Source organism: Miniopterus natalensis, chromosome 17, assembly GCF_054644295.1.
Source record: "Miniopterus natalensis isolate mMinNat1 chromosome 17, mMinNat1.hap1, whole genome shotgun sequence".
Taxonomy (NCBI): domain Eukaryota; kingdom Metazoa; phylum Chordata; class Mammalia; order Chiroptera; family Miniopteridae; genus Miniopterus; species Miniopterus natalensis.
Window position 1 is genome coordinate 27873939 of NC_142097.1, and position 23631 is coordinate 27897569.

At 50.9% G+C, this 23631-nt stretch overlaps 1 protein-coding gene across 2 annotated transcripts in view; it reads left to right on the forward strand.

Annotated features, from left to right (window-relative positions):
- Positions 1–23631, forward strand: part of ACSF2 (acyl-CoA synthetase family member 2) — a 29474-nt gene that overhangs the window by 3001 nt on the left and 2842 nt on the right. Inside the window, exons 1-11 of one of the 2 annotated variants that reach the window (XM_087826193.1) lie at positions 13353–13548; positions 13909–14037; positions 14298–14351; positions 14724–14842; positions 14980–15145; positions 15712–15807; positions 15945–16102; positions 16392–16483; positions 16766–16842; positions 20461–20538; positions 23078–23185. In XM_087826193.1, coding sequence (XP_087682319.1) covers positions 13522–13548; positions 13909–14037; positions 14298–14351; positions 14724–14842; positions 14980–15145; positions 15712–15807; positions 15945–16102; positions 16392–16483; positions 16766–16842; positions 20461–20538; positions 23078–23185 — 1104 coding nt within the window. In that variant the 5' untranslated portion in view covers positions 13353–13521. Of the gene's footprint in view, positions 1–13352; positions 13549–13908; positions 14038–14297; positions 14352–14723; positions 14843–14979; positions 15146–15711; positions 15808–15944; positions 16103–16391; positions 16484–16765; positions 16843–20460; positions 20539–23077; positions 23186–23631 lie in introns of those variants that run through there. The other variant, XM_016203401.2, reaches the window with a different exon arrangement.

The window sequence follows — 23631 nt, forward strand, 5'->3', positions numbered from 1 at the left end:
AATTCCCCAAAGACGATTAACAAGTGATGCGGTAATGATACCCCTATGCGTTGTTATACACGTAGGTTCCTACACTGTAAACGTAATAATAGAAAATAAACTATAAACTTGAACATTGTAGTCAGTGAAAGGTACACATTGGTTTTAGTTACCCTTTTCTGCCTCACATGAGGTAGGTGTGCAAACTACTGTAGAGGATGCAGTGTGGGGTACAAACTAGTTTTCATTGAGTTCTTTGCCTGAGAGAGATCTACAGGGAAGACCATAGACCCACTGACTCAAGGCAGAAAGGGTGCTGCTCCATGGGTGATGTCAATCAAAGCAGGAGAGAATTTGATTTGTGGAAATGGGCTTAGGGGATGCTTCCTAAAGAGGCCTGAACCCTCCCCCCACAGGACTGTATTGTAGTTTCAAGCATGAAGCCTATAGGCTTATATGAAATCGTGCTTGTGCTTGGATTCTTTGAATCTGGGTATGAAGCCCTCCTAACCTCCTCAACATTGTTTTAATTATTCAATCAAAAGACAGAAGCCTTAGAGTCACACAGATCAGGGTTCAAATGAACCACTTTCTAGCTGGTAGCTTTGGCACTCAAGTTGAACTTGCCTTTTCTCACGTGTCATGTTGTGAGGGTTTAATGAGGTCCCATGAAAAAATTCTTAACCCACAGTCTGGTGCCAAGGAGATCTTCAACTCATTGCAGTGATGGGCTATTGTACAGGTCGTGCTTGGGAAACAGTGGCTTTGCACATGCCTGCGATGACTCCAAGGCCCACAGTTTAATAACCTTATCTGGAGAGGAGGAGGGACACAGGTTGGGCGGGAGCAACTGCTTATGCTGAGTGTTGGGATGAAAGACTGCTCTTGTTCCTTTTTTTTCCTTCTTTCTTTTTCTAATTGTACAAACCAAAAAGTACAGGCTGTCATTTCATCTCTCACGTTTTAAAATTTTTATTTATTGATTTGAGAGAGAGACAAGAGGGGAGAGAGAGGAACATCAATCTGTTGTTCCACTTATGCATTCATTGGTTGTCTCTTGTACTTGCCCTGGCCAGGGATCAAACCCGCACAACCTTGGCATACCAGGACGACGCCCTAACCAACTGAGCTACCCAGCCAGGGCTTCCTTTCATATCTTGCGTGGGCCTTGCTAGGGGAATATCTGATAAGTGACAGGAACCAGCAGTCCTGCCAGGTGCCCTCTCTTCAGAAAGAAACAAGTTGTGTTTCTGCCTGACAAAGCATGTTTTGGTGCTCATGTGTTTCTCAGCGTGGGAGTCAGATGACAGCAAGGCCGAGCCTTACCTCTTCTGACTCACTATGGCCTAGGCAAGTCACTCAACTTCTCTGCACCTTGGTTTCTTTGTAAAATAGGCCACTTAGACAAGAAGCACTCTACATTTCTGAGATGTCCTGTGATTCCTAAGGAAGCTGGGCTCTGAACCTGAATCCAAGAGGGCTGTGGTTGAAGTATGCAGCCTTCATACTTATATGAAGTATTACTCTGTGATTCTCTCTGAACAGAAGACATCTTGGGTTATGACCCTAGAAAGCTAAGATCCAGACCGTGTATGTACCTTAATTATCCCATCAAGGGGTCAGTGTCCTGAATCAGCCTCCACCCCTTACTCTTGTGCGCTTTCCCTGGGGGCCCCATAAAAGTGGCCCAAGGGAAAACCTGCAACATGAATGCCTCCTAACCCCAAGTATTTCAGGCTTTTGGAAATGTCTTCTGTCTTTTTGAGTCTACTGGACTCAATAATTTTATGTGTACTTTCTCTACATACCCACAAACACATGCACCAGTGATTTTATCCAAGGTGCTAAAAATGAATTCTTCCACCAATGTAGAGTACCTTGGGAGTTCTTTGTAGTTTGTGTCCTTGGCAGGCTGTAGACTCCTTCAGGGAGTATATGTTGGGTGGTGGAAAGAACATGGTGCTTTGTGGTATAATTACATACAGTAAAATGTACAAATCTTAAACGTACAATTTGATGAATTTTAACAAATATATACACCCATTACTCAATATCCCAAGATACAGAACTTGTCCAACACTCTAAAACAGTGCCGTTCAACAGAAATATAATGTGAGTGCATATGGAATTTAAAGATTTCTAGCAGCCATATTTAAAAAGTAGTAAGAACTAGGCGACACTAATTTTAATGATATATTTTCTTTAACTTAGTTTAGCCAAAATATCATTTCAACATGTAATCAATCTTTTAAAAATTGCTAGTGAGCTATTTTACACTTTTCCCATAAAATCTCCCAAATCTGGTGCATATTTAACCCTTACAGACCACCTCAATTCAGACTAGCCACATTTCAAGTGTTCCAGAGCCACATGTGACTAGTGGCTACCTATAGATAGATAACACAGCTCTAGAAATTTCTCTTGTGCCCCTTTCCAGTCAATTCCCTTCCCCAACCAGAGGCTACCAGTGTTCTGATTTCTAATCTCCACAGGTTAATTTTGCCTATTCTTGAATTTTAGAGTATATACTCTTGTGTCTGGATTCTTTTGCTCAAAAACCAAGGGATGCTTTTGGAAGGAGCATTGACCTTGACAAAAATTCATGAAAGTGTGTGTTATACATTAAACAGTTTAGCTTTCCTTGATAACCATGGAGACAAGGACATGGTCTCTTCTGCCCAATATTTCACCTCTTGGGTATGGCAGCGAAAGGGCAAGCTGAGAAGTGAGCGCCCCAGAACAGTTCTTACAAATGTGTCAAGGGGCCATCCCAGCAGAGAGTGGTGGGACAGTGTGGTTTCCATGCCCACTGAACTGGGCAGCCCAGTTACACCTTGTAGTCCCCAATATTATATAATCTAAGAACTTTTTATTTTGAGATAGGGACATTCACTCATTCATTTATTTTTCAATCTTCTCCGGAGGATATTTTTTTCCATTGCTTTTCAGAGAGAGTGGAAGGGAAAGAGAGAGAGTCACATCGCGGTGAGAGAGACACAGCAATTAGTTGCCTCCCGAAAGGCCGGGGATCGAGCCTGCAACCGAGGTATGTGCACTTGGCCAGAATCGAACCTGGGACCCTTCAGTCCGCAGTCCAATACTCTAACCACTGAGCCAAACGGGCTCGGGCAAGCTATGAACATTTACATGCAGTTGTAAGAAATAATAGAAACAGGTCCCATGGACCCTTTGTCCATCTTCCTCTAATAGTAACATCTTGCAAAACTGTAGTCCAGAGTTACAGTCAGGATACTGACACTGATACAGTCAAGATACAGAACAATTCTATCACCACGAGGATCCTCCAAGGTTTCCTTTTTTCGCCACAGTACTTCTCTTCCACCTCCACTCCTTCCTTAACCTCCAGCAGTCTGTTATCTGTTCTCCATTTATATGAATGCAACCTTTTGGGATTTTTTTTCCACTCAGCATAATTCTCTGGAGATTCATCCATGTTGTTTTGTTCATCAATAGTTCCTTTCTTTTTATTGCAGACAATATCCCTTGATATGGGTGTGTAGTTGGTTTAACCATTTGCTCACGGAAGAACATTTAGATTGTGTACAGTTCTTTCCAATGGGCTGCTATAAGCATTGGTTGTACAGGTTTTTGTGTGAACATATCTTCATTTCTCCGGAAACATAATTCTTCATTTCTTTGGGATAATTGCCTAGAAGTGCAATTGCTGGCTCATCTGGTAGTTGCATGTTTAGTTTTGAAAGAATCTGCCTGTTTTTCAGAATGACTATACCATTTTACTTTCTCACTAACAATGTATAAGTGATCAGCGTCCTTGCCAGTATTTGGTATTGTCACTATTTTTATTAATTATTAATTAATTAATTTAATTAATTTTTACATGTTTTTATTGATTTCAGGGAGAGGAAGAGAGAGAGAAACATCAATGATGAGAGAGAATCATTGATCGGCTGCCTCCAGCCCACATCCTGGGCATGTGCCCTGACCAGGAATTGAACCATGACCTCCTGGTTCGTGGGTTGACACTCAACCACTGAGCCACGCTGGCTGGACGCTGTTTTTGATTTTTGACATTGTGATGGGTGTATAGTGATATTGTACTGTAGTTTTAATATGCATTTTCCTAATGGTTAGTGAGGTTGAATATCCTTTCATGTGCTTTCTTGCCATCTATTCATCCTCTTTGGTGAAATATCTCTTCATGTCTTTTGTCTATTTTCTGGTTGGATTGTTTGTTTTATCACTGTTGAGTTTTCAGAGTTCTTTATATATTCTAGATACTGGTCCTTTATCAGATTTGTGGTTTGCAAGTATTTTCTGACATTCTTTAGCTTGTCTTTTCCTCTTAACATGATCTTTCACAGAACAAAAACTTTTAATTTTGATGAGGTCCAGTTAATCAGTTATATGGATTGTGCTGTGGCAAGTCTAAAAACTTTTTGCCTAGCCCTAAATCCTGAAGATTTTCTCCACATTTTTTCTAAATGTTTTCTGGTTTTATGTTTTACATGTAAGTCCATGATCTATTTTGAAGTTGTTTTTTTCTAAAAGACTTCAGTTGCAATTCTTTTGTTTTGTTTTGCAAGGGAGATGGAAGAGGAAACCTGCCTCTCATCTGCCTTGAGCTAGGAGATGGCATTGGCACATTTAGCTTGAACTGTGTCTCACACAAGAGTCAGTGTGTTGACTGAGGACGGAGGCTTGCCTGTGAGTATAGCACATGAACCTCATTGCATACATGTTAGTCTTGCCCTGGCCCTTCACACAACAGGTGCTGTGGGTCTCATCTGTCCATGCCAGGAAGTTACTACATCTTTTGAAGGTTTTACATACCCTTTCTTAGATCATCAAGCCTCTCATATTTTGCTTCTTTAAAATTTCATATGCAGCCCTGGCTAGCATGGGTCAGTGGTTAGAGCGTCGGCCCGCGCACTGAAGGGTCTCGGATCCCCAGTCGAGGGAATGTACCTGGAATGCAGGAGGCAACCAATCAGTGTGTCTCTCTCACATCAATGTTTCTCTCTCTCCCCCTCCCTCCCTTCCATTCTCTCTAAAAATCAATGGAAAAAATATCCTTGGGTGGGGATTAACAACAACAAAAAATTTTCATATGGAAAAAAATTTTTAAACCCCATTATTGTGACCACGAGTAGCAACCAAGAATTGCCGTTTCCCCACATCCTTGCAAACGCTTAGTATTGCTGAATATTAAAGTGTTTGCCACTCTGGTTGGGGTGAAGGGTATCTCATTGTGGTTTGAACTTACATTTCCCTGATTGCCAGTGAGATTGGGCATCTTTTGAAATGTCTTTTGTGAATACTCTATTCATATTCTCTGCCCATTTGTTGTGTTAGATTACATGTCCATATTGATTTGTGGGTTTGTTTGTTTTTCTAAAATACAGGCTGAATACTAATCCTTTGTGTCTCATATATAAAATGAATTTGTAGACCTGGGCCAGGTAGCTTAGTTGGTTAGAGTGTCATCCCGATACGCCAAGGTTGCAGGTTCGATCTCTAGTTAAGGAACATACAAGAAGCAACTAATGAATGCGTAAAGGAATGGAACAACAAATCGTTGTTTTTTTCTCTCTCTCTCCCCTGTCCTCTCTCTCTCTAAAATCAATAAATAAAATAAAATTTAAAAAAAAAATGAGATTTTTAAACCTAGGCAGTTTCTTGTTTTTTAGCTTTGCCGATGTATGTTTTTCTTAGGGCTAGGGGCCAGCCTGGCATCAGATGCCCTTGGGGTAGGGGCAGAGATCAGTTCAAGACCCGGAACAAAAGCAAGCTACTGCTTCAGTTTTGTTTCTAAAGCCTTTCTGCTGGTGGCTGGCGTGGCACCTTGCCCACGGAGCAGTGATTGGTCTCAGCGTGTGGCATGTTTCTGCAGACCCACAAGTCCCTCACATTTACTCACCCTCCTTGCCTGGTGACCTCTAAAAGGATTAAGAGGCTTTGTTCAGGATCTGGGGAAATTCTCACTCCAGCCTCCAGCCTGGGGCAGAATCTACCTGCAAGCCTCTGGCCCAGGTCCTAAGCACCTCTACCCAGCAGGTAATCTGACGGGAGACAAAACAAACAGCTTCTCCCAAAGTGTTTGCTCAGGTAACCTAATCGCCCCTGCTTCCCATGGCTACTCAGGGCCCAGCTCTGCCTGTGGCCTCGGCCTGATCCTTTATGATCCTTGGTGCCCAGAGAGGCCTCAGGCCTGGACTTTAGTTGTCAGTCCTGGAAAGTCCCAGAATGTCACAACTCTTTCACCGGAGTTCCCTGAACCAGCAAGCCCATATTTTCTGTCCAGCTCCTGCTTGAAGGCCAGGCTGGCCTGGGCAGGGCTGATGCTGGGACACCAGGCTTTCCAGGTTCGTGTAAACAGGGGCTGTGCAGTGAGGATGCAGGGCCGTTACCTTTTGTTCCAGGCGAGGTGTGCAGGAACCACGAGAACAGGACGGTAAGATCAGCAGCAGCGAAGAAGATGAATCAGGTCCACGAGTAAACAATAAACAGCGTGTGCTTGAGGGCAGAGACGTGGCGGGGGCCAAGCCTGTGGCGCCTGGAGGGCTCCGCTGCGGGGCCCCAGGGGGCTGTGGGCGGGCTGCAGGGTAAAGAGCAGTACACACAGAAAGGGTCCAGGATTGCCACCCACCCGAGGTGGACCCTTAAGAAAATGAACCTCTTACTCTTCATCCATAGAAAGAAATAGTCCCTTTTTTATTAACCCTCACCTGAGGATATTTTTTTTCTTTTCCTTCCTTCCTTCCTTCCTTCCTTCCTTCCTTCCTTCCTTCCTTCCTTCCTTCCTTCCTTCCTTCCTTCCTTCCTTCCTCTTTCTTTTTTTAAAAAATTGATTTCAGAGAGAGGAAGCGAGAGGGAGAGAGAGATGGAAACATCAATGATGAGAGAGTCATTGATCGGCTGCCTCCTGCACGCCCCCGACTGGGGATCGAGCCCACAACTGGGGCGTGTGCCCTGACTGGGAATCGGACCACGATCTCCTGGATCCTAGGTCGATGCTCAACTGCTGAGCCACACCAGCCGGTGGGGGGGTGTCCCACCTTTTGTTTACCCATCATCCATTGCTGACATTTGGGTTGTTTCTTTTGGTGATTGTGAACAGCACTGCTATGCACTTTGTGTACAAGTCTTTGTTCGAACGCCTGTTTTCAGTCCTTTCGGGCATATACCTAGGAGTGGAATTGCTGGGCCGTATGGTAACTCTGTGTTTGACTTTTGGGAAAACCACCACCAAACTGTTTTCCACAGTGACCGCCCCATTTTTCATTCCCTGCAACAGTGCGCAAGGATTCCAGTTTCTCCGCATGTTGGCCAACACCTGCTATTTTTCTTTTTTTAATTATAGCCTTCCAAGTGGGTGTGTAATAGCATCTCATTGTGGTTTTAGTTTGCATTTCATGTGCTTGATGGCCATTTGCATATCTTCTTTGGAAACAATATCTATTCAAGTCCTTTGCTAATTTTTTAATTGGGTTGTTATGTGCATCATTATTAATTCATTTATTTGATCATTCACTGTAAGGCACTGAGAGTGAACACACCAGATGCCAAAAACGACAAGTCGAGCAACTTTTTATGAAATCAGATCTGGCAGCAGATCTGGGTCTGAGTTCGCCTGTGCCAACTCCGCAAGGTAACTTTAGGTGAGGCTGTGCTTTGTCACCAGTCCCCTCACAGCTCCCACCTGGCTGGTTCACACAGCTTCAGTTCCACCTGGGGCCTTGTGTTCACAATAACCATCCTAGTAGCTGAGGCCTTACTAAATATGTATTTACTTCAGTTCTTTGAGTTGAGAGCAACTGGGACTGCTGGCTATGCTCCAACTTCAACACATTTAAACAAACAAATGACTTGTCCTAAAACCAAATCTCTTTATTGTCCTTTTCAGGTTTACATGGGATATTTGCCACACTGTTTAAGAAAAGAAAAAGAAGTGGCCCCCTTTTTTGCCCAGGGCCTCTGTGGTGTGTTGGAGGAAGCAGAATCAGTTCTGTCTGAGCTTGAACTTTTTGCAATGATAGGAGGTTCTGAAGTTTATGAGCAAATTGCTTTGATAGGAGTTTCTAGAACTCTTAAGTCCTTTGAAGGAGCCACCTGTTTCCACCTCCACCCCGCCCTACCCCAGCCCCAGTTTCTTGGGTTCAATGAGTAAACAATTGTGGAAAAAATCAAATTGAGATTAGACAATCTCTAGTGACCAGATAGGAGGTAAACCCAAAACCTAGAGCACAGGAATGCCCACACTACTCCTTTCTCCCCGATTCCTGTGGGAGTATGTGGCAGTCATCCTGGGTTCTCCACTTTGGGCTCAGCTGTTTGCTGCCTGGGTAGTCCACTTGGCATCTTTGAACTTCGGTTTCCTTATCTACAGAATAAAGAGTTCATAATTCCTACCTTTGTTTTTTTAGGATTTGCTTAGTGTCATCGACATAAGAACGTCCAAGATGTAGAGAATTTTTATAAAGATTTATTTGAGACAAAAAAAGAGAATACACCTGGAAGCAAGATCTCAACAGACTTCATAAATGCTTCAGAGAACAACAGTTTGCAGTTTCTTTTATGCATTTGAAATTCAGGAGGGACGCTAAGGAGGATTACATGGAGGTGGGAGAAAGCAAGGTAGGGATTGGGTTAATAAGATTATGTGCCCCCTTGGGGGTGGTTATTTTTATTTCAAAGGTTGTGTTAACCTAGATGCACAGAAACAATGGACAGGCTTATTTAAGGCAAAGATAAACCTGTTACTAAAGAAGTTATACGCTTGGTGCACAACTACACACCATGACCTGCCCAGGTAGGAATTTATGGTCAGATCACCCTACTTTCCATAGAACCTCCTTTTTTGGCCACAGTGCATAGCAGAGAAAACCAATTTCCCTTTTGCTTAAAGGAGATGGAGCTACTTTTTCTGGGAGACAGCCAGTCTGTAGCTTGCATGGTGCATCCTGCCGTCAGACTCCAGCCCCCTTCTGTCTTGCTGCTCTGTGGTGTCCAAGCTCACCAGGTAGTCCGAGATAGCTGCCATTCTTTTCATGTCACAAGCTGCATTCATGCTGGCCAGAAAAAAGAAGAGATGAACCTTCCCTTTGAGGACTCTTCTCAGAAGTTACACCCACTACCTGTCTTTAAATCCCATTGGCCAGCCTGACCAGTGTAGGTCAGTTAATTGAGCTTCATCTCAGGTACCAGCAGGTCGCCAGTTCAATTCCAAACCTGTCAGGGCTCGATCCCCAGTAGGGGGCATGCAGGAGCCAGCCGATCAATATTTCTCATTGATGTTGCTCTCCCTCTCCCTCTCCCTCTCCCTCTCCCTCTCCCTCTCCCTCTCCCTCTCCCTCTCCCTCTCCCTCTCCCTCTCCCTCTCCCTCTCCCTCTCCCTCTCCCTCTCCCTCTCCCTCTCCCTCTCCCTCTCCCTCTCTTTCTCTGAAATGAATAAAAATATATATACATATATATACATATATACATATATATGCATATACACACACACACACATATATATATATAATCTCATCCGCCAGAACTTAACCTTTGGGCCAGATCACCTGCTGGGGAAGCTTGAAAATGTGGTCTCTATTCCATATGGCCAGAGAAACATCTGCGGGTGTATTGTTAAGGAAGAAGGGGCTGTTGGAAGTCTCTGTCACAGCATCTATCAGAGCTGCTGGGAGACAGAGGAGATAGCACATGTGACAATTGAACTGGATTTTTTTTTTGCTTGTAAATCGTCCTGTTCATTTGCAAACTAGATTTTCCAAGAGGCCACTGCCCAGTCTGAAAATAATGGTGAAAGGGGAGAAAACCAAGTTACAAACCAAATAGGACTGTGGGTCATTGTGAGAATAGGAGAATGCCTGTTGTGAAACAGACACACACACACCCGCCGCCACCACACACACACACACACACACACACACACACACACACACCTTCAATGCTTTGTTGCACAATGAGACCATTAAACTGGCAGAGATTTGCGCTTTGCTGCCTCCTAATCCAGAGGCTGGGCTGTGTGAGGTGGCCTGCTTGGCCTTCAAGGGCAGTGGTTATCCACTGACTGTGGAAAATGTAGGTATAATTATGATTCACCAGTTGTAAGCAACAGAAACCCAACTAAAATTGTCATTAATTAATTAATATTTTAGATTCCACTTATAAGTGAGGTTATGCAATATTTGTCTTTCTGTGTCTGGCTTCACTTAGTATAATGTCCTTCATGTTTCATTCGTGTTATCACAAATGGAGTTCAGCTACTTTTTCCCCCCCAATCTGGGTTAAATTTAGAGGGGCCCTGGCTGGTGTGGCTCAGTCGGTTGGGTGGCGTCCCGTGCACCAAAAGATTGTGGGTTCAATTCCCTGTCAGGGCGCATGCCCAGGTTGTGGACTCGATCCTTGATAGGGGGTGTGCAGGAGGCAGCAGATCAATGTCTTGCTCTCACATTGATGTTTCTCTCTCTCCCTCTCCCTTCCTCTCACTCTAAAAAAAAAAATCAATTAAAAATATTTTTTAAAAAAACATTTTTTAAAGAACATATTAAAAATGTTTTTTAAGAAGGAATTTATTGGCTTTTGATAGTGAAAAGTTCCAAGGTGGGTAGACTTACATGGCTGGGTCTAGGGATTCAACAACCTCAGGATTAAGTTGGCCACTGTGTCTCCCTGTTTCTGTTTCCCTCTGTCTCTCTCCTTCTCTCCCTACTTTCCCCTGTGTTGGCTTTCTTCTTAAGCAGGTTCTCTCTACATGCTTGCTCTTGCAACTATGGCTTTGGCAAACCCAAAGAAAAGAATATATCTATTTCCCAGTGGGCAAAAATGGGTGCCCTTACTGATCTAGCATAACCAAATCAGGGGGCTTTGGCTAGAAATAAGTGATGAAGTTTTATTCAAGGCTCTTAGGATTTTCAAACCATAAACACAACTAGGCAATATGCAGAGTGTTCAAAGAAGAGTAAAAAGCTTAGAGATCTCATAGTAAAAATTGCATTCTTGAGAATGAATTCTTAGCTCCTGGATTGTTCTGAGATGCTAATCTTCCAGATATCCAGTGGACACACAAACTTTCTTTCAGGGGATAACTAGAGGGTCATCAGGAGGATATCCATATAAAACTTTAAGTTCCTGGGCTAGTTAAAGCAAGAATAGAAAGAATCATTTCCTCATGCCTCAGCCTACTTGATTTTAGCAATTTAGCAGCTTGACTGGAGTGACTCCGTTTTATTTCTTCACTCTATTCCTCGCCCTCTACAGTATGCCAGTGAGGTAAGAATGTAGGGTACGCAGTCTTTCTTGAGGGGTGACCACTGGGAACCACCTCAGCAGTTCTTTAGGTTTATCAACCTGTGGACAGTAATGAGTGTGGACTCACAGGATCTCAGTCCCCTGCAATTCTTGGCTGTTTTCTGCCCAGAACACCTGCAGGAACCACCCAGCTTAGGTGGCTCACCACAGCCCTTTGAGAAGATTGTTTGGAGAATTCAGATGACATTCCCTGGAGAATTATCCCTGATTCAGACCCCGAACTTTATAGGCGGGGAAGCTGAGGCCTAGAGAGGATAAGTCCTGTGTCTTAATTTGGATTCCCCTGAGAACAAGGACTTGGGTGCTGGTGGTTTGTTTGTGATCCTAGGAAACAGGAGTGAGAGAGTGGGAAGAGAGGAGAGAAAGAGATGCCAATATCGGCTGTGTTATTAAAGCTGTCACCGCAGGCAACCATGGTTTTACTCACCAGGACCTCTGAGAAGGTACAGCTGCCTCCCAGAACTGCCCCGCTGCAGAAAGGGAGACTTGAGGAGGTCCCTGAGCAGACAGACTCCCAAGGAACTGTCGCAGCAGCTGAAACCAGAGATGCACTGAGGAGATGTGACCCGGGACACCTACAGCATCTGCCACAGCCACTCACCCAGCCAGCAGCACAGCTCAGGCCTCCCACCCCACCTAGTGCTTGCTGGCTCCTTAGAGAGCTGCAGCAGCCCCCCACTCAGTCCCCCACTGTGTGACTCATCCTTCCCTCCCCAGCTCTAGCTCAGGAGTCAAGCCAGGGCCACCTCCCCATCTGTCCGCATCCATACCCACCCTTCTGTGAGATGGCAGCGGTTCCTCTCCCTTGTACAAGGTAACCCAGTTTTGCTCCCCCCTGCCCTGTATACCTTGTTTTCCCCAGAAATTCTCCCCACAAGCCATAACCGATCAATCAACAAAAGATAGCCATGGTATTTTTAGCAGCTGCAGAATTGAATCATCAGGATTGGGCCTCGGGGCCCACACCACCCAGTGGTGGCCTGGAAGGCTGGAACCTGGAGCATGCCCTCTGACGGGGACTGTTATGCTCCTACTAGGCCTGGGTGGGAGCCCAGCTGCTGTCACCCAGGGTGGGCAAGCAAGCACACTGGCCTAAGCATGTGATACTTGGACTTCTGGAGACCTTTTTCGGTTTTGTTTCTTTAATAATTAATAGACTTATTATTTTGCTGTTAACCCTCACCCAAGGTTATTTTTTCCATTGATTTTTTAGAGAGAGTAGAAGGCAGGGAGGGAGGAAAAGAGAGGGAGGGGGGAGAGAGAGAGAGAGAGAGAGAGAGAAACATCGATGCGAGAGAGACATTGATTGGTTGCCTTCCCACACCCCCTGATTGGGGCTGGGGATGGAACCTGCTACCCAGGTATGTGGTCTTGACTGGGAATCGAACCTGCGACCCTTCGGTGTATGGGCCAATGCCCTACCCACTGCTCAGGGCAATAGACTGGATTTTTAAAGTACAGTTTTAGAGTTACACAATAACTGAGCAGGTCCAACTAGAATTCCATATACTCACCCCACCCCAGACACAGTTTCCCCTGTTATTAACATCTTGCATTAGTGTAGTGCATTTGTTACAATTAGTGCACCGACATGGATACACAATTATGGACTAGAGTCTATAGTTTACATTAAGGTTTACTCCTTGTGTTGGACTATTCTGTGGGTTTTGACAAATGCCCAGGGGCTTTTTTATCAGGGTGTCGTGTCTGGGATGAGGCCTTTGTTCTTAGCCCTCTCAGGCAACCTCTCTGCTTAGCCAAAGCAATGTGATTTGCCTCAGTTTCCTTTCCCAGTGTTTTTGCACCAAGGCTCCAGGCTGCTGGCACTGAGTGGAGACTGGAGAGTAGGATGGGAAAAAGACCCTTCTCTCTGACTAAGGACAGGAAGTCAGATTCTGGTTTGGGTCTCCCAAGGGTGAAGCAGCCCCTAAGCTCAGGGGCGATGGTTCCTGGGGATGGGGCAGATCTGACCGTTTCTGCAGTGGTCCCTACCACTTCGGAAGCAGCCTACCTCCCAGCTGGGTGTGCCAGGGAGGCCTGGCCTGGAGCAGTGGAGCCCATGGCACCTCTCCCCACAGTTCCGGAGACGAAGATCGCACTGCCCCCCTGCCTATCGGAGGCCTTAGCTACGTCCAGGGCTACACCAAATTTCGTCTGATCAACAAGACCGTGGGACATTGCCTGGATGCCACAGCACAGAGGTTCCCGGACCGAGTGGCCTTGATTGTGGTCCATGAAAACATCAGGATGACCTTTGCCCAGCTCAAGGAAGAGGTGGGTCATGACCTTAAACCCTGAACGTGGGAAGGTGCTAGCCCCCAGGCTTTCCTGGCTGGGTGGAACCACAAGGGCGGCACCTGACCGTGGGGCAGGGTGTTGGGGCTGCCAGAGAACCCCAGGGGACGTTAGGAGATGGGGACAGGACTGAGGCAGAGGTGGCCCAGATGCCTCCTGCGTCAGTTACGCTGGGGGCACTTAGTAACTCTGTGTATTCCATGCCTCACTCCAGATCCACTAAAGCCTTGTTCCTAGGTGACTCTGATGTGAACCCCTGGGCCGAGGGCTGAGGCAGGAGTCAGAACCCCTTCCTGCTTGCCCACACCTTACCCTTTGTGCCCTATCTGTTTACACCAGGTGGACAAAGCTGCTTCTGGGCTCCTGAGTATTGGCCTTCGCAAGGGTGACCGGCTGGGCATGTGGGGACCCAACTCCTATGCGTGGGTGCTCATGCAGCTGGCCACAGCCCAGGCGGGCATCATTCTGGTGAGGAGGGGCTGACCTGGCACAGCTGGGTATGCAGGGGGACATCATTCACCGCAAGCCCACTGGCCTCTTGGTCTCAGAACCAAACAAGGGCCTGTATGGGTATTTGGGTTGCTTTCTCCTGAAGCTACCAAGGGGAACCCGAGGGGCAGGGTGCCACCTCTGTCTACACCATGTTTCTGTGCCTACTGAGGGTGAAGGGGTAACGAGAGGGACGGGGTATGCCCAGGACACTGACATACCCTTGGTGTCTCCACCAGGTATCTGTGAATCCAGCCTACCAGGCTATGGAACTGGAGTATGCCCTCAAGAAGGTAGGATCCGTTCCTGGGGCCGGGGCTGGGCGGGTGCCTGGAACAGGGGACTTCCAGTTGTCACAGAGGGCTGATGGGGTGGGCTGGGTATGCACAGGTGGGTGATACCTGCAGTCTGTCCTTCCTTAGGCTGTGAGTGGGTGGGAGGAGGAGGGAGCTGGGCAGATACAAAGCTCGTGTATGTGCTGGGGCATGGTGCACGTGTGTGTCGTGGCAGTGGTGTGTGAGTGAGTTGGCATGTGTCAGGGAGTGGTGCACGTGTGTGTCAGGGCAGCGGTGCATGTGTGAGAGAGAGAACAGCTTTTAGAGTGGACTCCACTACATTCCAGTGTGGGGCTTCCTGCTGACTGGGGAGGGGACTCCCTTCCACAGGTGGGCTGCACAGCCCTCGTGTTCCCCAAGCAATTCAAGACCCAGCAGTACTACAGCATCCTGAAGCACATCTGCCCAGAGCTGGAGAAGGCCCAGCCGGGGGCCTTGAGGAGTCATAGGTGGGGATGTCCCGGGTTGGGAAGGGTGTGTTATGTGGCATCCTGGCCCCCTTGCCCCCTACCCATGCCCAGGGAGGAGGCTGTTGTCTGTGGGCCCTCCCTCAGCCCCTGACTCTCTTCATGCTCCCTACCCTCAGGCTCCCAGATCTGACCACAGTCATCTCAGTGGACACCCCTCTGCCAGGGACAATGTTCCTGGATGATGTGGTGGCAGCTGGAAGCAAAGAGCAGCATCTGGCTGAGCTCCGATATGCCCAGCAGTTCCTGTCCTGCCATGACCCAGTCAATATCCAGTTTACCTCGGTAAGGCAGAGGTCTTTAGGACACACGCCCAGGCTGGCATGCTAACCCCTGCCTGTCCCTGTGACCCTTCCCCGAGACTGAGGATGCAACTACGGTCAGGAGTGCAGACACCCTTCTCCTGGGGCTCGCCCTAGCGGTCCTCTCTGACCTAGAAGACGTCAGCAACTAGTGTCCTTGCCACGTGTCCCCTTCCCCTGGCTCTCTTCTCCCCAGCACAGTGGCAGATGCACTGTGCCACCGCAGGTCAGAGCTGGTGGAGCCTGCCCCCTCATTTAGCAGATGGGGAAGTTGAGGCCCAGAAGCAGAATCTGCTGCTAGGTCACAGAGTTCTCAGAGCCGCTTTAGGAGTGGCATGGAGGACAGAGACCTTAGATTCCACATTTCTGGATCCTAACACCTGGCGCCATGAAGGCACGTGATAAACTTTTGTGAACGTGTATTGAATGAATGAACGGGTCTGAGGCAACAGTCCCAGTCTCCTGACTCCCAGTCCAGTGCTCTTCTATATAGGGCATGAGGAGATGGGGAGACAGAAGAGGCCACGTGTCACCTGTGTGTCTTCTCAGGGGACAACAGGCAGCCCCAAGGGAGCCACCCTTTCCCACTACAACATTGTCAACAACGCCAACATCATAGGGGAGCGCTTGAGACTGCACCTGCAGGTGAGGGGGCGCTGGCGCAGGCTTGCCGGCACCCTGCATGGGTGGGGGTCTCCCTGGGCTCTCCCTGCCGGCTAGAGGAACTAGCTTCTGGGGCTCCTGGCTCCAGGACAGACCTAGCCTCCTGCCTCCATCTCCAGACACCAGAGGAGTCACGGGTGATCCTGCCCAGCCCCCTGTACCACTGCCTGGGTTCTGTGGGGGGCACAATGGTGAGCATGATGCACGGTGTCACCCTCGTCCTGTCCTCCCCGATTTTTGATGGCAAGAAGGCGCTGGAGGCCATCAGCAAAGAGAGGTGGGCATCAGTGGGCAGCTACCTACCTGCTGGCTCATGAGACCCTCCTATTCCTCATGCCTGGGCCCTGATCCCCCTCCAGGATGTCTCCCCCCTCCAGCCAGGAGAGATGGAGACTGGGCAGTGGGGGACTGCAGGAGAGCACTGGCGCCTGCCTCCAAAGAGCTTCTCCTGCCTGTTTCCCACAGTTGTAGCCTTGGCCCTTACTACGGGCTCAAGGTGGGTGGGTGAGAAGAGGGAGTTCCCTTCCACATCCAAGCCTGATTTTGAGATGCTCCCCCCCATACAGAGGCTCCTTCCTGTATGGCACCCCCACAATGTTCGTGGACATTCTGAACCAGCCAGACTTCTCCAGTTACGACATCTCATCCATGCGTGGAGGTGGGATGGGGCCAAGGGTGGTCAGGCCAGGATTAGCCTGGGTGAGCTAGAGGTACAACCAGTCCTTCATGGAGGGGGCAAAAAGGTCACTGAAGAAACATGGGTGGAAGGGAGGCAGATTCCTAGCCACCCTGGGCACCAGCCCAAGGCCAGCTGCCAAGTGTAGGAACAGGTCCAGGGGCAGGGAAGATGAGGGGATGTTCCCTAGAAAGAGCTGCAGGCGAAGGGGTTCCTCTGGGCCTGGAGAAAGGGAGAGTCGTGCCAGCCCTCTCTCTGATTCAGGTGTGATTGCTGGGTCCCCTGCACCCCCGGAGCTGATCCGAGCCATCATCAGCAAGCTGAACGCAAAGGAGCTTGTGGTGAGTGGTGGCTGGGGCTGAGGCTGTGTGCGGGAGGCAGGCCAGCCTGGGAGTGGGCATGAGCCCAGATCTCCAGGGTAGATCCTCTCGGCCCACCCTCCTTCCAGAAAGCAGATGTGAGAAAATGCAATCTGACCTCATCAGCAGCTGGCGAGTCATGGAGATAGGGAACAACAGGAAGTAAATATTATACATACATAAATTTATACTTATAGAAATCTGGGGAAGAAATGCAGCATGGGGGATATTTGGCAAAGCACCGGTATCCTGCTGGAGCGTCCTGGCAGGCAGGGGCTGGTAGAGTTGGAGTGTGGGCTTAAGACCCTTTCTGGAAACAAGGGGTGGGGCAAGGATCTGATGTTTGTTTCTAAATGGAAGGGAAAGGGGAGCAGACAGAGGGAAGATTCTGGAAGGGTGGCCATCCTGATGACCACCCAGTTCTGGTTCTGAAGGATTTGAGGGTCTTGGCAACAGCTTCTTTGAGAGGAGCCACGGCAGAGGGGCCAGGTGTGATGGAGCCCTCACTGTCAGGTAGAGAGGTGGAGCTGGGTTCATGCTGGAGGCCTGAGTCCCCCTGCCAGGACAGGTCCAGGTGTGGACAGCTCTGTGCATGAGCAGAGGCTGTGGGAGCAGATGGGGTCAGAGGTGGGGAGGTCAGTAGTTTCTCCAGCAGAAGGCAGAGACCAGTCACCGGGACTGGCTGGACTGGGACCTGCAGTGAGGCAAGGATTGGTGTCAGGACTCCAGTCACCCAGATGATGCTTGGAGAGAATGGTGGGAACCTTGGATGGTATCCCTTATCCCTTTAGAAGGGAGCCCCAGTTCCCCTCCTCTCCCTGCACTCCCCTCTTTGGGGAGGGAGTGCCCTGGGACACTCTCCTCACTAGCCCTGCCCTGTCCCCACCTGTTTAATGGCGACCAGCTTTCTTGGACCTCTTAGTGGGGAACTTGCAGCTGCGGAAGGCGTCTGTGTCACGGATGTGCTGGCCCCTAAACTTGGCAGGCGAGGCACAAGTGGCATCAGGGCGGGAAGTCTTGGCTTCTAGCCACCTGGAGAGACAGCAAAATTCTGGGTGGGGTGGGAAAGAAATGTGGCAATGCTGGGGGTGGGGACTGTGAGGTGTGGGGCCAGGAATCACTTGGCTCCAGGAAAGTCTGGGAACTGTCATCTTCATTTCACAAATGCAGGGCTTGAAGAACTCCCACCTATCAAGTAGCAGATCCAGGCCATATGCCCAGGATGTCTTAGTGCAGAGCCAGTGTATCTCCATTGCACCTCATGAGGGCGGGTAAGCTCTGGGGGTGGCTTGGGGGTGCTCTCACCTCCGGAGGCCCCGGAGCTGGCAGGTACACTTCCAGGGGTTGTTGGTGAGAGTGAGGGACTCCAGGTTGTCAAAGGGGAAGTTGGAGGGCAGCTGGGTCAGGCGGTTGTTCTCCAGATGGACGTTTTTCAGCGTGGTCACACCCACGAAGGCACCATCGGAGAACTGGGGAGCAAAGTGGGCACTAGTGAGCACCCCAGCCCCAGTGTCCAGCCTCTCCCAGCTCTATGGCCCCAGAGGGACAAGGTCCTTCCCTGGACATAAGCAGTAGCACCTTGAGGAGTGTCACAATGTGACCAAGTTGTCTCTGATGATTTAATACAAACAACCACCTTTTGAGATAGCTGGTATTAATTTCAATAAGCAGATGGGAGGGAAAAGTTAAGTCCCTTGCCCAGGGTCACACTAGGGAGTAAACAGTAGCTGTAGGACCACACCTAGCTCCTCTGCCCCTGGCACCACATTCCCTGCACAAACACTGCCACTGGGGAGGCAGCCAGAGTTTGGCCCCAGCGGCCCAAGCTGGCACATGGTGAAGCTGGTCAGTGTTTGGTGGGGTGGGCAGTAGGCCCAGGCTCTCCACAGTCCTAGGGTCCTGGGACTTCCCCCAGCTCTGTCCTCACTGTTCCCTCACTGCCTGCCAGAAACTATTTGTGGAGCCTCCTTGGTGGAGCCTTTGGCCAGGTTGGACAGCTCCAGAGGAAACGTTCTATTGGTGCCCACATCTTGGCCCAGGCGTCACAGATCCTGCCTGGCCTCCCCTGCCCCAAGTCAGTCCCTGCTCCCCCTGCTCTGCTGCCCACTGAAAAGCTGCTCTGGCACTGGGGGAGGGGGGCACAGGGGACTCTGACTTCAGCTGGGTAGGGGCCAGGCTGAAGAAGAGCAGGCTCCATCCCTGCAGACAAAGGTTGGCTGCCTTCCAGGTTTGTTTCTGTCCTTATGTCCATGCCTGTGGCCAGAGAGGGGTGTGACGTTCTCTGGTAAGCAGGCTGTGCTGATGACTGTCTCCCTTACCTTGCCCTGGTGCCTGCCCAAACCTGGCCGAAACCCCTGTGCCAGAGCAATGTTTCCAGACCCCAAAAGGGATTCCACTTGGACCCAAGGTAGCTCCACCTGGCCAGGTGTTGAGCATCACAAGGGAGGAAGGATTCAATGAGGTTGCAGCCAGGAGATGGGTCTGTCTGTCTGGTGACTGGGGTGGGGAGGGGACAGTGAAACGCATCTAGTCTTCCCTGTAGGGAGACACCTGGGGACCTGTGCCAAAGGTTGACAATGGTGTGTGGTCCTTGCCTTTGCCCTTCACAGAGCTCTTGGGTGCCATGCCTACAATCTGGGGGAGCCTCTGGTCCCTGGTCCCCATTCCATTGAAACGGACCTGAGAATGCAGTGGAATATGTATGTGGACTAGGGGTGGGGGCATCCACCAGGGCCTCTAGGGTGCGTGGAGGAGGTCTTCCTCAGGTATTTGCTCCCGCCTCACTCCCCAGCCCCCCCGCCCCCCCACAGCACACATGCACACCCCCTTCCAGGAACAGGGTCTCTTTGTGGGCCTGATTCACCCAGCTCCTCTGGAAGTCTCCTCAATAAACAAACCTTCCTTTATGGGGTGGTAGGTTTACTGGAGACGGGAAAAACAGTAGAGGAGGGGCAGAAGGCCCAACAGGAGGAGGTGGCTGCTGCCCACAGTGGGGGGTGTGGGAGCACTGGACATGCTTCCTAGGGGCCATTGGTGGGGCCAGGACAGCCCTGCTCCATTTATAAGTAGAAATGCTAGGAGGGCAGTGGCTGAGACTAGGGACAGGGGCTGCAGGGCAGGGTGGGGATGTGACAAGATGAGGGACAGAGCTCCTTACCTTGGAGATAGCCAGAGGGACAGAGGCAATTTTAAGGGAGAGGGAGTGGTGCCCAGCTGTGGCCCTGGATCCTGGCCTCCAGGCAGAAAATAAGGAGCCAGGGCAGAGCTCTGCGGCCAGGAGCTCACCTTCTCCAGGTTGGTGTTGTCCAGCCAGAGGGTCTCCAGGTACCTGCCGAAAGACTGGAACGCATTGTCAGGGATGCTCTTCAGGGGGTTGTGGGACAGCTTCAGCTCCTCCACTACCCGCAGCTTGCTCAGTGCAGCCGAGGGGTAGCTGGACAACTGGTTCCTGTCCAGGTGGAACTTGGCGAGGTTCTCCACGTCGTCCAGGGCTCCGGGCTGCAGGGAGCTGATGGCGTTTTCTGACAGGTAGAGCCAGCGCAGGTCCTTGGCGCCTTGGAAGGCGCCGGCCCGCAGCTCGCGGATCTTGTTGTTGTTGAGCTGCAGGATGAAGAGGTTGACCAGCGGGGACAGCAGCCCCCGGGGCAGCTCTGTCACTTTGTTGTGGTCCAGGTAGAGGTAGGTGAGCTCGGTTAGGTCGTCGAAGGCGCCAGCGCGCAGCACGCGGATGTCGTTGTGGGACAGGTACAGGTAGATGAGCTGCTTGAGGCCCCTGAAGGCGCCCGCGGCCACCTCGCGGATCTGGCAGTGCTGCAGGTGCAGCGACACCAGGTTGGGCATGGACCGAAAGGAGTTGGCAGCCAGCACCGGGAAGTTGTTGCGCTGTAGGTTGAGCAGTTTGGTCTTCTCGGATACCTTGGGGATCTTCTGCAGTCCCACCTTGTCGCAGATGACGTGCTGCAGGTCTCCGTGGCAGTGGCAGTTCTGGGGGCAGGCGGCCAGCGCCGGCAGCAGGCCGGCCAGGAGGCCGAGGCTGAGCAAGAGAACCGGGCAGGCCATGGCGGGGCGCCTGGGGCCGGGCTGGGGCGGCCGCGACGACGACGGCGGGCACGGGCGCTGGGAAGTCCTGGGCTCTCGGTCTCCCGCCCTATTTATACGGTGGCCCTGACCACAACCGACGGCCGGAGCCAGCTCCTACGTGGAGCATCGAGGCCACCGGGCTTAACTCCCTCCCGCCCGGGATGCGCCCCCGCCCTGCACTGGGAGGGGGCGGCCCCTCCCCCAGCTGGCGACCTTGCGGGACTGGGACCGTGGTCCTCAGCCCTGTCCCCTGCTCTCAGGTCCAGCTTCTCTCCAGACCCTCTAGCTCCTCTCCCCCGGCTTTGTTTGGGGTGGGCGGGGGTGTTTAGAGCCCTGTGATTACACCGCAGGGATGGAGGCGGTCCGTGAACGTATTTATTTGCTCAAGTTCGAGCCTCCAGGCCGCCCCCCCATACGCGCTGGGCCGGGTGCCCTGGACCCGGGGAGGGAGGAAGCGGGGCCGGACAGCCGGACGCGAGTCTCGCCGCGGTCGGCCAGCCGCGGCGCTTTAATGGGGCTCTTGTGCGGCGCCGGCGGAGCGTGCGGGCCGCGCTGGCGTCGGGCTCCCCCTTCTGGCTGCACTCGCAGCCAGCCCCGGGGAGCCGGGCGCTCCTTCCCCACCCTTGGATTTGCCTCGGCCACCTCTCTACCGGCCTGAAGCTTGGGAGTTTCCCCTGCATCCACTCTCCCCTTTTTTCTATGGCTGAAGACTAACCAGAAAAGTGTGTGTGAATGGGGGGGGGGGTGAGGAAAGGAGGGGGGAGTGACCAATAGGACTCGAAAACACACCTGAAGACCACAGGCAGGAGTCAGGGCAACTGAACAAGCATAGTCCCACCCCACCCCACCCCCTTTTTAATCTCCTTAAAATATCCCATCCCCTCATTCCCATCTCCAGGGTGGTGGCCAGAGTGGCGCCAAGATGTACTTGGCAGAGGCCACACCTGGGCAGTGGCCTCAGGACTGGGGGGGCCCGGTGGGTGAGGGGGCCCAGGTCCTGGCTACAAGGGACCAGCCCTGGACAGCTCAGGTTCTGTGGACAGTCCTGCCCCAGCCAAACAGACCTCTGTGTCCACTTGCCAGCCATACTGTTTGGATTCCTGTGGAAAGGGGAGGGTGGGCAGTCAGGGTCTCAGCTTTAGGCTTCCTGGAAGGGAATGTTGTCTGTGTTGGGGGAAGGGGGATGGAACTGGACCCCAGGTCTCACCATACTCCAGCTGTGCCTGAGCTATGCAGCTAACACAGGAAATTGGGGGTGGGGGGGCATGGAGGACAAAGGTCTGGTGTCTTTGCTGACTGGAAAGGACATAGAATACAAAGTGGCTAGCCCTCCCCTCACCCAGTGCCCAGGTATGGGGGCTGCCCCTCATGCAAGCCCCTTTCACCCAGTTGCCTCTAGATGAGGGTCATACTTGGCCCAGGACATTCCCTGATGGTATTTAGGCTCCTCCAAAACTGGCTTCTGGTTTTCTGTTGCTCAGGATGTTCCAACCACTAGAGGGGGAGGGGGGAGGGGGGAGGGGGTAGAGGGGGCCACTGGCTTTTAAAAATCCTTGCTTTGGCTGCATTTTTATTTTGATGGAAATAAAATTCACAGGAAACTCTCCAGAGCTTAGGGGGCACCCACCCCAAGGCCAGGCACTTGTCCCGGGTTTGGGTGGATGGGGCAGGATGGGGGGATGGGGGATGTATGTGCAGCTCCCAGCTGGACCAAGGCAGGCTGGCTTTCTCATCAAGTTTATGGGAACTTTGGTTTGGAAGGGAGGGGGAAGGGATGCTGTGACCTGAAATCAGGAAGTGGAGCTAAGGCAGCCTGGGGGAGAGAAGGCTGGGCATGGGTAATGCTAGGAGCCACAGACTGGCATGTGGCTGCTCCAGGAAAACAGACTGAGACCCTGGCTAGAATAGAATGGCTTCCCTGCTCTCAATTTCACATCTGGAGCTGTTAGTTGATTAGTCAGCTCAATGTCCCAGTGCCTCTGCCTCCTGACCCCTGACCTCTACCAACTGTGCCTCTCTCCCCACTATTCAGCTGCCCTCCACATTCCCCTGAGTTCCTTCCATTCCCTCAGGGTAGCTCACCCCATCCATCTGCATTTCCCCAGCTCCCTCCAAATATCCTTTCTGGGCCCTCTAGGTTGCTTATGGAACCACAGAGAACAGCCCTGTGACCTTCATGAACTTTCCCGAGGACACCGTGGAGCAGAAGGCCCAAAGTGTGGGCAGAATCCTGCCTCACACAGAGGTGAGCCCCAGACCAGGAACCCCAGACCCCACCTCCTGCAGAGACTCCTCATCTTCCCCACAGAAGGGGCTTTCTCTGTGGGCCAAGACCTGAGAGGAAGAGCTGAGCAGCGGCCATGAGCAGCTGCCAGCTGAACTTCTCCACAGCCTCCCTTCCTGTCTGAGGTGTGTTTTTGCCAAGCCCCACTGTCTGTTTTGGGGCAGCCAGGACAGCCTCAAAGAGGAGCCAGAGCACAGAAATTTTTCCTACGCAGCTCTTTCTCTCCCATAGCCCCCCTACCCTCACTTCAACAAAGTTCCTCTTTTCGCTTGGTGTAAACACTGAATTTCCCAAGCTGCCTGTCCCTTTGGCGGTCCCTTGCACCTCAGGGCTGACCCAGATCATCTCTCACTCTCAAATTCCCAACTGTGACTCCTTTTCTGCTCTATCACTGGTGCTTTATGCCA